Consider the following 13050-nt stretch of genomic DNA (forward strand, 5'->3'; position numbering starts at 1 on the left):
CTTTATTTAGTCAAGACGTTGAACACTCGGCTCTGTGCATGATCCTTATTGGCTCGAAGCGCTCAGTTGTGCAATAGATTGTAAATTTAGGGTAAAGAGCTCGTCGCGAAATAGTTTTTTTGTTTACCTTTCACGTGTGTTCAATTTACTGAAAATAGTAAGCTGACGGAAACACGTTTACGATCGAAGAAAACATTCACACCCAAAATTAGGAAAGCGAATTCCCATTTCTCAAGGGATGAAATCATTTCCCAAGCACACCAAGCCTCATATGACAAACGCTCACTTCTTACATATTTCAATATCCATTATTTCAAATGAGATTCAAATACCTAAAAACGTTTTCGGACACACTTTTTTCACAATACAGTCAAAACATATGAGAATTAACCATTTTTCTTGAAAATGATTTTGTACGAAATACATTTTCCCTTATCATAAAATTCGACGCGAAACAAGCACATCCCTAAATTTATCCCTTTTTTCTTGTACGTCAATCGGCTTCTCTTCGAATTCAAAATATACCGTAGAACCAACGGGACTTCCGGTCGTGTTCTAACTTGCTTGTCGCGACTTTTCTCCTCAGTCCATCTAATGCCACGTACAAAAGCATAAGGGGATAAAGGTACAGATGATCTCCGGTGTTTAGGATTGTAATTAAATGGGCAAAACCGTTTAGGAATGAGCTATGAGACATCAAAACAACATCATGCCCGGCTCGTCATATTCGTACAACTTTGAAAATTTCTTTTCCGGCGGCCTCTTTGTACTCCTTTGAACTCGCAATTCAATTTCGACCCCCAAAAAAAAAAGAAAAAGAAGAAGAACTTGCAATTCAATCTCTAGTTGCAAGAAAATATAAAATAAAATAAAAAAATAAAAAAGGAAAGAAAAGGTGGACATCTAAGTTCTAGAGAAATTAAGGAGCTTGCAACGACCACCACCATGATGATGATGATGATGATGAGCGTGACAACAACACACCATCATTAATCACCCAGCGCCCCAGCCCCCCCAAAACGACGCCGCTCCGACCTCATCGCGATTAGCTTACCAAATTCATCCATTCTCCCCCCACCACCACCACCACCACCTTGGCTATATATAAATGGAGAGGCTCGTCCTCGCTTCCCACTTCCCATTTGTCAACGTTTTCCCCATCAACCCCCACGCAAGCTCGCACGCACAGTGTCACAGAAGGCCACAGCAACAGAGAGGAGAAGCGAGGCGAAGCGAAGCGAACGGTGGGGGGAGCGACTTCTCCGAGGCCTCATTTCCATGGCGACCAAAGTCTACATCGTGTACGTTCCCCCCCCCCCCCCACCCCATCTCCCTTCGCCCCCCCACCCCCATCGATTCCGATCGATTCCTCGCCTCCTTCGCTCGCTCGTTCTCCGGTTTCGATCGCCCTTCCGTCGCCGGCTTCGATCGCCTCCGAATCGCATTCGCTCGTGTCCGGCATTGGATTCGCTCGGACGGATTCGGTTCGGCGACGGCTTCGTTTGTGTGTGTGCGCTTCTATTTTTTTTTTGGTTTCTGCGCGATCGCTTCGCCGTTCGGTTGTTCCTTTCGACCGGTGCCGTCCCGGCTCGATTCGGCCGCGCGAGTCGTTTCTCGGTTTGGCGGGGTCCTGGTTTGGAGTAAGTTCTGTTTCGGCGGTCGCTAGCTTTTGTCTGTCCCGCGCGGAATTGGATACCGGTCGATGGAGTGTTTGGCCGTTGGATTGCTCGAGCGATGAGGCGGCGCTTGGTTCGGTGGTGGGGCGCGATTGCGCGGAGATCTGTTTCGTTGGACTGCTGATTTGCTGCTGGATATCGTCTGTTTTGATGTGATACGCGGCGGTTGCGTTTTCGTTCGTGATGATCTTGCTCTGTTCGTCGTGTGATGAACGTAGACCGTGTTTCGTTGCTCTTGGGTTTGATTTTCTGTGAATTTCGCGATATTTGACCGGTTAATGCAGATGGAAGTGATGAGTTCGCCGATTTGTGAACTGCATTTGACGTTAGGGTTCTGATGTCGCTCAACTTTAAGTGCTGTGATGCGCTTCTACTAGATAGATGATCTTTGCTGAAATTAATCGGGTCAGATTATTCCGGTTTTGGATCGCGTAATCGCATTCCTAGCTCGTGTTTTTGTTAGCGCACGTCTTCCATTTTCAGTTAATACAGATCTTCTGTCTAATTCTGATATGCGAATTTAGGTGGAAGTTGGGGGGGGTATATGTTGCTGTCAGTTTTACTGAAATTAGAGGCTTGATCTACAAGAAAGCTCGGTAATGATGTGAATAGGCATACAGTCGAGTTGTTCATACTCCCACATTTAGAAATGACTTTTGATTGATCAAAATAAGATATTCGAAATTAAAGCCTGTTTGCCTTGTGTTTCTTATAAACCTACAGTGAGTCAACAATTAACTACCTTGTGTTTAACAGTCCGGGGGTAAATTATCTTTTTCAGATATGAGGCTAAGCCACATTGGTGATCATTGATCATTTTGGCATTCACTGGGATGTGCATTTAATTGGTAGAGATACTTTCTAAATCCCATCAGTCAAATTGTTCAGATTGGTCTACTGAAAACACATATGGTGAATGTATATTAATGTTTTCCTGCTGTTGACTGCATCCTTCGTTTATCTTTGACGGAAGAAGTGATTTTGTTTTGGTTGCAAATACAACCAATTGTGATGCCCATGAACTGGCAGAGTGCATGGAGTTCAGGGGCACTCAATCATGAGTTGAGCTGTCTTTCGTATAGAGGCTATGGTACTTGTATATGTGGCTGATATATCAGGATAGTTTCGGGTATAAGATGTTAGTCTTTCCATGAGCCACGTGTACCTAGTTTAACAGTTATTGGATCCATAACTTCTGTATGAGTTGGAACCTGCATTGCCTAACTTGGGGAGGGCTATCTGAGTAAACACCATCCCATTCCATATGATTGAAGGGCCTAGGAGTCGGTAGTGATGCTTTTCAGCCAGTTCTGTGTATTTGTTATAATTTTCTCTGGGTAAATTCTGTCTTAAATCTAGTTTATATATTTTTACTTTACCCCCTATTTCTGAGATGAATTTTCATATCCAAGTTCAATGCAGTCAAAGTCCTATTGACTGAACTTTGTATTTGTTGGTCTCATTCCATTGATTCGGGGTGAAACATTCACATGTTGAGCATTTAGCCAGAAGCCAACAGACAAACTAAGTACACCAAGTATTTCTGCTACTCTCCCTCTTGTGTAAGCTCTTGTAACTTTAAAATGCTAACTTGGCGATCACGCAGTGAACTCTAGCCATATTGAAACAGAGAGAAGAGAGAGCATGCTTCTCATGTGTTACTAAGCTGATGTCTTTCTGAAGCCGTCACAAGGTGTCATGTACCGGAATTTTATGGCCAGAAAATGGGGAGACAGGACATTTGGATCTTTTTCTTTGTCTTTTAAATTGATTTTTACCAGGTGGTATGTGGTTCTCGTGTGTGAAATGGTCTCATGATTTTATAGGTACTATTCCATGTATGGACATGTGGAGAGGCTGGCTGAAGAGATAAAAAAGGGAGCTGCCTCTGTTGAAGGAGTTGATGCAAAATTATGGCAGGTATTTTCGTTTTACTTTCTATTTCTTCATGTCTCTTATTTTATACTGCTTGATTCTTACTTTTTTGTGAATTTACCCAATATCTTCAGTGCCTGAAAATTTATATTTAGCACAAAAACTTGTATCATCGCCTGAATCATGGCTTATTCTAGGTTTCACATTCTAGAGCTTTTCATTGACGGTTTTGTATGCACGTGCTTCAACCATGTTACCGTGCTTTGTCATGATGAGTTTAGAGACTGGATGAAGTGCCATTGTTTTTTCCATTCCGCATATGCATCGATATGGTGTTTGACAGAATAAGTAAGTTTTGGAGTTACAAAACATGATATAAATTTCGCTGATGTGCTTCATGATACATCAAGAATTAACAATGTGCTTAAACTTCTGGTATCATTAACTGTCATTGGTTGGAAAGATTCTTGTTGCTAATTTGCTCGCTTATTGATAGACCACTTACATTTCTGTGTGAAATGAGGCAATTTGCTGATATATTGCATTGGGGGTGGGGAATAGGTGGATGAGACGCTGCCAGAGGAGGTGCTTTCGAAGATGAGTGCACCTCCCAAGAGTGATGTACCAGTCATTGCACCAAACGATCTTGCTGAGGCCGATGGATTCGTTTTTGGTTTCCCAACAAGATTTGGCATGATGGCTGCTCAATTCAAAGCCTTCCTCGATGCAACTGGAGGTTTGTGGAGGACACAAAAGCTTGCAGGCAAGCCTGCTGGAATATTCTATAGCACTGGATCTCAAGGCGGTGGGCAGGAGACTACAGCGTAAGCGGCCAGCATCTTTTCTAGTGAAAGAAATGACTTTGAGATGGGAGACGATGTGTTCTGAAAACTTGAAATCGTGTTGCAGGTTGACTGCTATCACGCAGTTGGTCCACCATGGGATGATTTTTGTCCCCATAGGATATACCTTTGGGGCCGGCATGTTTGAGATGGAGAAAGTAAAAGGCGGTAGCCCATATGGCGCGGGGACTTATGCTGGTGATGGCTCGAGACAACCCTCTGAGCTCGAGCTGGAGCAAGCTTTTCATCAAGGGAAGTACATCGCTGCCATTACAAAGAAGCTCAAGGGAGCTGCCTGAAGTGACCCGTATGATTTGCCGATATTATTGTGCCTATCCTATTTCTCGATTCTTTTTACAAACAATTTCAGATCCTACCTTAAAACTCATTCCAGTCAATAATCCTGTTTTGTGAAGTATATTCTTCGTACTTGTATCGCGAAGTACAGTGTTTGTCTTTTCTTGATATAAAAGTTTTTAGTCGCTTGATCTGTCGAATTGCAGTCTTAAAAGTTAAAGTACACCGGGGAGTCACGGTGTTGTTCGTTCAAGTTGTTGGGCATCTGTTTCTATTTGAGGAATCAAATATTGAACTTTGATAACAATTGTGCCAGTCAAATGGTATACTTATTACACTTACCGAGATGAATTGCTCCGAAAAACATCACTGTAAATGAACAGCCCATGTATATAATTCAGTACGGCACGGGCCCTTGATCTTTTTTTCCTTCTTTCCTAATTGTCGAGGAAAGTCTCTCTCATGTAGATAGGTACTAAGCTCACCAAATATCTCACCTCGCTGACTTAGGGAACCACATGAGATGCGAGCCCGAGCCCGAGCCCAAGCTGAGCGCTTCAAAATAGCTTCTTGATCTCCAATCAGCTCACTAGACAGAAGTCGCAAGGCGGCGGGGGTGGCGGCCCGCCTATCAGAGAACGATGTTAGGTAGAACGTACCTGTGTGGAAGAAAGAATCACAATACTCCTCAATTCTCGCCGAGAAAGCAGATGCCGTTACTTTCAGTTAATATTCTTCGATGGACCGAGCTCCGGTCAAAAGGTCCCCTGTTGCTTCGATAACGCGGGGAAATTCCACAGGGGTGAGGTCACCGAGAAGACGATAAGCGAGAGGGTTCTGATTCTCTTCAATCTTTGATTTTCTTCCAGGGGCCGTCTGGGGTTGCATCATTCACGCAGCATGTACCGCTTTTCCCACGGATTGGAGCCGTACGGAAGGGACGAGAACAAGTGCTCGATCAATCCCCCCACCCATAAATATACAAATCGACTAGGATTTCTCCCTAAAAGAAAGAAAAGAAAGACCTTCACCAGCTTTTAGGATTCGTCCTTTTCTTGTTTCTTTCATAGCTTTTGGGTTTCATATTCGTCGCCCTCTCTTTATCTTGGTGTACAATATATTCAGAGGTGTAGAATCCGCATAAAGTCGATTATGTTCAGTCAGTCCTCTCGGTTATTTTACAGGACTTAAAATATTGCTTTATACTTACATGGCGTGCAAATTTAGCTACAATGGATCACAAGAGGAATCAAACCAGATCCACTCCTTGATATACATCTCTCTCGTTCGTTTTCATGATTGGTTAAAAAATTAGTGGAGAGGGGCAACAAGCGTAGTTAGATCCTCCTCTGGGCTTTTACTTGTTTACTTAGAGATCTTACACCCGCTACGGAATGTTCGATTTGAACCGTAACCCGGTAATCGCAGCCTTACCGATGTGTGGAGGTATATCCACGCAAGGTAGTAAATGCCAATGGTACATGCTGGTCAAAGCTTTGCTTACGACATGGCTTGAATTTGTAATCTCGTGGAAAACAGCACGACCTCTTTATTACTGGACTATCACGTTCGGTAGTGAGTCGATATGCTTCTAATTGTTGCTTTCTGACTCACCACAAAAACAACAATCAAGAGGTGAGGAATTGTTCTAAGTCTATTAAGACACGAGTCCATAGTAGTGAATGTGGACTAACTTTGTGAAAGTCGTGTTCAATTATTAAAAAAGAAGAAGAAGAATTCAAGGCAAGGAATTCCGAGTTCTGAGTTTGCGAAAAGGGCAATCGTCCATGGCACGGTTGCCGTCGCTGCCGCCTGCCTCCATTGCCACCGCCATCACCTCCACGCCACCATTCTTTCCTTTAAAGTTTATATTCCCCTCCTCTTTCATTAATGTTAAGGTCGCAATGATGATGGTGATGATGATGATGAAGATGACTATGGTATGATAGGTTGTATTCTTGTCAGGTAATGGTTCCTGATGATTGTGAAAATAATGATGACCGAAGTGGGCAGAAAAAAGAAAAGGAGAATCGACAACCAACCTATGGCGGCAGCGAAATCAATAGCCGGTGTAATGATATTTTAGAGAAATGAAGAGTGGATTAATTTGGGTATCGACTCGCAGTTTATGCCTTCTGGTCGATTTTCAAATACAAGTGGGATTTTAGTTCGAGTGGATATCATGGACTGCATGTTGCAGTATAAAGCATAATTTATCTTCGGTATGCCAAGGCTAGCTACTTTACATAGGTGCGATTTACGGTATTCTTATGTCACGACACGATGATTACTCGATTTTATTAGGACGAGAAGATTGTCGTGACCCGATGAGAGTATTAGATGGGAGCTCTTAGAAGCCCGTATATCAACGTCTTCGACTCCAAAAAAAAAAAAAAAACAAATACACGTAACTCTACTTAGACTACTTTGTATCTTTAAACTTGATATCGGTCGTTGGATTTACGCCGTAATCTTAACCGCAAAGCGAATAGAAAATTTTCTTGAGAACCAAGCGCATCATTTTTTTTCCGCTTTTACGGAGGAAAACCCATTTTAGATGAGTAAAAACCCGATCACATCAGCTATCACACCAATCTCACAACCTGGATAAGAAGCGAGTAGCCACGTGAATTAAAAGACAGGCGATACAGAACCAAAGAAAACAACCTAAAACGCATGTAATACTCGACGGAACGAGAATACGTCTAAAACCCGCGTATCCTCTCGATCTTCAATCACTAAACCAACTCCAGAAGATTTATCGTATTCCTATAGTCATTCTATCTATCATGCTTCTCCTCTTGGAATTGGTATTGTATTTTGATTTCTCTTAACCCATCAATGTGACCATTGGATCAAAGGCATAAAGAGGGGAGGGGCGGTAGGGGGGCTCTCTCTCGTTAAAAAAAGAGAGGAGAGGAAGGATAATCGAGTGCTAAAATCCGAAAGGAAGAGGGTGTGGGGTAGGGTCTGACCTCCACTATCATATTCCAAAGACGTAAACAAATGAAAAGTGAGATTTTTCCCGATCAAACGACATCTCCACCACGATCACTCATCTTCTTTTGTATTCCGAGACTTCAATTATTCCTTCCATGTCTTTTCTCCTCTCTCTTCTCTCTCTGTGATAAAATAAAGGTAATGCCAGCTCTATTCACAATGCAGAGAAACAACAGGAATAATTAAAAGAAGCTCCTTTCCTGGCTCTCTCTCCCTTTTTCTTGTACTAAACTCGGCTAATGACAACAAAATGTTCCTATAAAGGTAACCCCTCCCTGCCCTACAAATTAGCACCTGTTCTCATCCCCCTACTAAACCAACCCCAAAATCACAATAATTCCTCAATTATTAGTACAAATGTTGCTTTTCTTCTTTTGTTTCTTATGCCCATGGCTGGCCCAACAATGGCCTCTCCTTTGGATTGCCATTCCTTTTCATCCCTTCCTCTCCTCCATTTATGTCCTGGGTTATTTCTTTACATTTCAAACTATATAAAATTGCATAATCAGGGGCCACATCCGGGGTCTTCTGATTCTCCTCTTTTGCATCGCCATCGTCATCGACATCCATCCTCAGCTGAGGTGTGGAAACCGATTAGCCCCTCTTGTCGAGTGAGTGTCAAGACGTTGTTTTTCTTTCGGGGGACGATCTGTCGATTTGAATTATCTGAATGTTCCCCCAAATGTAGGAGTCCAGAAATCGACGGTTGTGTCGTGTGTGACTGGGTAGGTGCTTGAGACCGGCACGAGACAAAGACCTCGGCTTCTAAGATCTGGTCTAGGCCCCTCTGGGTCTTCAGATTTATCAGGAGTCTGCATCGATCCAGTTTTAATACATTCTCAAATCGGATTATTAAACAATGTATTTTATCAGACGTAGTCAAATATGGTGAAAATTCACTCAATGTCTCTATAAGCAAACCCCTTTTCATGGCAACTATATGAGTTTCAATATCTATAACTATATATATGAGTAGAGTCGACCGTGAACCGTGCTCTTTCATTTTCATTTCCCTTTTGGGTTGCATGCCATGTATCATCCGGAGTGTACTTTGGCATACCAAAGCATGGTTACGACTAAGCCCATGTGGTTTGTAAATAATGTTATTTCTAGCAGAGAAATTCCACATAGATTAAGACTTAGGCATTCGAATTCCAAGAAAAATCATAGACCCTAAACTCTAATCATAGACCATAGAGACTGTCTAATTAATAACATCTAAGATATATAGTTGCAACAATAAATAGATCTTAAGAGAAGGGTTAAAAAGGAACATACCTGCTGATGTGGCATGGCACCTCCATTTTTCATGTATGGGGTAGTTAGAACCTGAGATTTATAACAAGAAGGCAAAACATGTTTTCCTCAGAAGAGGCTTCAATTGAATTCCCCATAAGTACAGTCTCAGATGGTAATAAAAGCTTAGATAAGTTACGTCAATCTGAAATAGCCTCGACTTCTAAATAATGTATGTTGGGACTTACACTGATCTGGTCGTGGAGGAACTTGATGTACTCAATGGCTTCAGTGAGCACTGAGGCCGTATCAGTCTGATGACAAAAGAAAAGAAAAACTTGACAACAAGATCTCCATTGTAATCTTCAATGGTCTCTTCCATAATGTTTCAAAATAGAGGATGATATCATATCTTTGGGTACTCATATGTGAAGGCAAAAGAGAGATCTCATGGAAATGAACTCATTTACCTTTCCGAAAGGCGAAACCAATTGTTGGAGCGCAGTGATTCTGTCCCCCATCTTCTCTTTCCTCACCTATATTTAGTTCACAACCCTCTCTTTTTCATTGTCTATGCAAGCTATAAAGCTTAGAGGCAAAGAGAAAAGAATAAAGAAAAAGCTAAAGATGTCTCTTTCTTATCTTCCAAAAGATTTGTCAAATCTACTTGCTCGAAATTTTGTACCTTAAAAGCTGGCAATGGCGAGGGGGTCTCGTTTCGCGGCCTTTTCCCAGCAGGCTCACCGCCGCTTTTCTTCATCACGGCGCCCGGATTGGCAGCCTCCGTTAAATTCTGCGCCACACAATCAATGATACAAAAATCGGATAATCCCGCAACAGATACTCGAAACCCTAATCATGACCGTGCATAGCAATTTGACACGCCTAAGCAATGATGTCTCTCTCTCTTTCTTTTTTTTATTTTTGTATGGTCTCGATTGAAGATGTCTTGATTACCTTTGGTTTCTCATCGAAGCCCGGCGGGGCGAATGGGGCTTGGGATGGGGGGAAGTAGGTGGTGGTTGTCGTGGACCGGACATCGTTCATCGCTGTGGCGGACGCGGTCCAGAACGGCGCGTTGTTGGAGAAGTGCAACTGACTCTGGTGGTGAGGCAACGGCGGGGGGTGGTGCTTAGGCGGTGAGATTCTCAAGAACTGAGGCATTTTGTTGGACCAATTAGAAGGCAAGAGCTCACTAGAGCTCTGAGCATTGTAGCCTGATGGGTTATAACCAGGATAATTCACATTTTGCTGTTGCTGTTGACTGCTTTCTGATGATCCAGTCAATATTCCTTGCAAGAAAGTTGAAGGACTACCGTACAAGGAGGAGGGTGATGAATCAGCAATCTGGTGATGAAAACCTTGGCATGTCACTGTACTACTGTGATCACCTGTGTTTGTGCTCTGGAAGCTTGCGTTCATGTTCAAGTTCTCCTGAAGCATCGACCGAAAGCTGCTCTCAGTCCCCTTATGATCTCCTCTTCTAGATAAATTCCAAAAAGGAGCACACTTGTAAGTGAGAGAAACTTTTATCTTAAGACAAAACCATGTGCTAAAAGTTGCTGAAATTCATGTTAATTCACAGGCTTGAGCTATGATAAAATTTGACTGCTAATACACGGAAGAAATGTTTCCTGAGAACTTTATAGATTGAGAGCACGATAAGATCACATCAAGATTAAGAAACTTTTTTAACTTTCTCAAAAAGAAGGGAAAAGTTGGGAACTTTAGAGACTTACAATAAGTTTTGGTTGTTCCAATCCATGGCTTGAGAAGAGAGGCCCAAATTCATCATATGCAAATTGGGGTCAACCAAAGATCCACTAGTGTCGCCCAAAACAGCAGAGTTGTGGGGTTGCAGCTTCTGGGTATCATGAAAAACCACTGAAGAACCGCCTGCAGACTCCATTGAAGACCTTGCAGCTTTCATGTCACCGCCCATGTCTGTGAGCCACCCACCGAAGCTCCCCAGAGAGCTCAGCCCCGACGATGAGGACGACGACGTCCCACTCTCGTACCGATTCCTCGATGCGTCCCACCAGTTCCCACTTGCATGGAATTGATCATCTGCCATGTCTAATATAGCTTTGATGGCAAGAGAATTAAAAAGCCTCCTGCTGCTTTTCTTTTGTTGCTATCTTTGTGGTTACTTCCTCACCAAAATGAATCTTGACCTTCTCTCTATGGCTTGGCCTTGTCTTCCAGTGGATTGTTTTGGTCGCATAAAATGATAAAAAGCGATTTGCATCATTTCAGTATTTATATATAATTCAGGAAGAGACTGTGCGCGTGTGCGTGTGCGTGTGCGTGTGCGCGTGTGTGTGGAGCATCAGCATCAGTGGTGATGGCGGGGAGAGCTCAAAGGAAAGAAAAAAACGCGGTTGACATTTCAGGGTCTGATTAGACATTGAGGCAAAGGTCAATTTGAAATTGAATTTCTCTTTTGTTTGATGCTGTGTGTTATTCTCTTTCCCTCTATATCCTTTTTCTTTCTCCCTTTGAAATTTGTTTTTCTGGTTATTCTATTTTTCTTTTGATAATTATGGGTTTTTGGATTCTTCTGTTTCCTTCTAAAATTAATTCTTTCTTTGCGCCGTTCTGCAAGGGGGAAAATCATTAACAGCTGCATAAGGAAGGACATTTGCGCCACTCACTGGTACAAAAGTAGGAGAGATAGCAAGGCTTCTCTGAACATTTGCTTCTTAATTTCTTAAATTGCACAGATTAACATGCTAGTTGTCTCCAGAAAGCTCAAATCTTAAGCCAGATTAGAGATTGGACATTGGCTACATGCAAACCAATTTTGCTTTCATTCAGAAGGATGGGGTGATAAGTAGCTCCATGTGTCACCTTCGTATGATCATCAAAGCACTTGCTTGATAGATGGAAGTAGAATTGTATTAGAAAGTTTGAAGTTTTAGTTAGGAAGGAAAGAAAACCTGGTGATAAGATCCAATAAAAATCATTTTAGCGATGATTGTCTACTCCCTTTCACACATAAGTTATCGAGATAAGACCGTCATGGAATAAAGAGATGAGGATAATTGGTAGGCGATTGCTAATTGCCTATAAGGGTAAGTTCAAAAAGAGTGCAACAAATGTGACTCGAAACTCTTAGGCAATCGAATCTACACATTTGAATGATGTGGAACTCATAAAATTCGTAATCGAAAGGTCAATAATCTTCCGTGCTTGTATGTACGATTCATCAAACCTCCCACCTAGACCTTCTCTAGCGACAAGTTTTGCAACTTAGAAATTGTAGAGATTACTCGTTTTGTTTTAAGACTCAATTAGATCGAGAAAGAATAAATTGACACCCTCAACCTTCTTCGTGCATAGGCAGCTTATGCACCCTAATCTTTCTTCATCCATACCGAAGAGATCCAGCCCTCTCAACTAGATGGAAAAGGATTACGCTGCTTAACATATTGAAATTGGATCTCACAACTCAAGTTAGAACAAAAAAATAATAACAATTGATGGTAAAATAATCTTATTTTTTTTCCGGCCTGCTTTGGACTGCCTAGTTGACGCGATTAAATTTCAAAGGAATTCCTTATCGTGGTTCATGCAAGATTGACTAAGGCAATGGACAAACTGACCTCCTCCTCATCATCATCGAGTGAGAAATGGAATTTGATAGGCGAGGTTGACTGGGGGGATGAATCAGCTTCTCGAGGGTCAAAAGGCGCATCAATGGCGCGAGGGTGATTAAACAAAAGAACGATGGTTTTGGTGTCTGATAGATTCACTTCCATTAATTATGTTAAACTTGACCGGTTGCGTATGGCTTAAGTTAATCAAACCCTTCCTCGAGGATAAGTCCCCGTTGACATTTGGCATAAGTCAAGAAAAATGAGACATCGTTGGAAAACACACTTTTTCCACTAGGGTTAATTTCCAAACCCTTTTTGCACTACTCCATCGTACACGTAAGAAGTTTTGTTGATGAAAACACGCCATTGAGAGATCACCTTCTCATTTTTTTCATAAAAAACGGTCGATAGCATTTCTAATCTAAAGCATTGCCAATCATATAAGATTTCGAGAAAAATCGCGCATTTTCCTATGCTGCAAAGTCCCGAAAATGTTAGAATGATTTCATCCTTGCAACTTCTATT

General features: G+C 42.1%; 2 protein-coding genes across 2 annotated transcripts; one reads left to right on the top strand and one right to left on the bottom strand.

Annotated features, from left to right (window-relative positions):
- The first annotated feature begins 1150 nt into the window (after window positions 1-1150).
- LOC115666903 (probable NAD(P)H dehydrogenase (quinone) FQR1-like 1) lies at window positions 1151-4997 on the top strand. The gene is made up of 4 exons (XM_030588551.2): window positions 1151-1301; window positions 3503-3596; window positions 4113-4375; window positions 4461-4997. The coding sequence occupies exons 1-4, from the start codon at window positions 1279-1281 to the stop codon at window positions 4690-4692; spliced, it is 612 nt and encodes a 203-aa protein (XP_030444411.1). The 5' UTR covers window positions 1151-1278; the 3' UTR covers window positions 4693-4997.
- A 2821-nt stretch (window positions 4998-7818) lies between these two features.
- Window positions 7819-11167, bottom strand: LOC115668748 (transcription factor bHLH123). Its single transcript, XM_030590153.2, has 7 exons — window positions 10666-11167; window positions 9884-10409; window positions 9612-9719; window positions 9397-9462; window positions 9175-9240; window positions 8969-9019; window positions 7819-8502 (listed from the first exon to the last, which is right to left on the bottom strand). The coding sequence occupies exons 1-7, from the start codon at window positions 10998-11000 to the stop codon at window positions 8353-8355; spliced, it is 1302 nt and encodes a 433-aa protein (XP_030446013.2). The 5' UTR covers window positions 11001-11167; the 3' UTR covers window positions 7819-8352.
- Between the last annotated feature and the right edge of the window lie 1883 nt (window positions 11168-13050).

The sequence above is a fragment of the Syzygium oleosum genome, unplaced genomic scaffold, assembly GCF_021117445.2.
Source record: "Syzygium oleosum isolate NSW1041296 unplaced genomic scaffold, Sole_v2.1 Sole_v2.05, whole genome shotgun sequence".
Taxonomy (NCBI): domain Eukaryota; kingdom Viridiplantae; phylum Streptophyta; class Magnoliopsida; order Myrtales; family Myrtaceae; genus Syzygium; species Syzygium oleosum.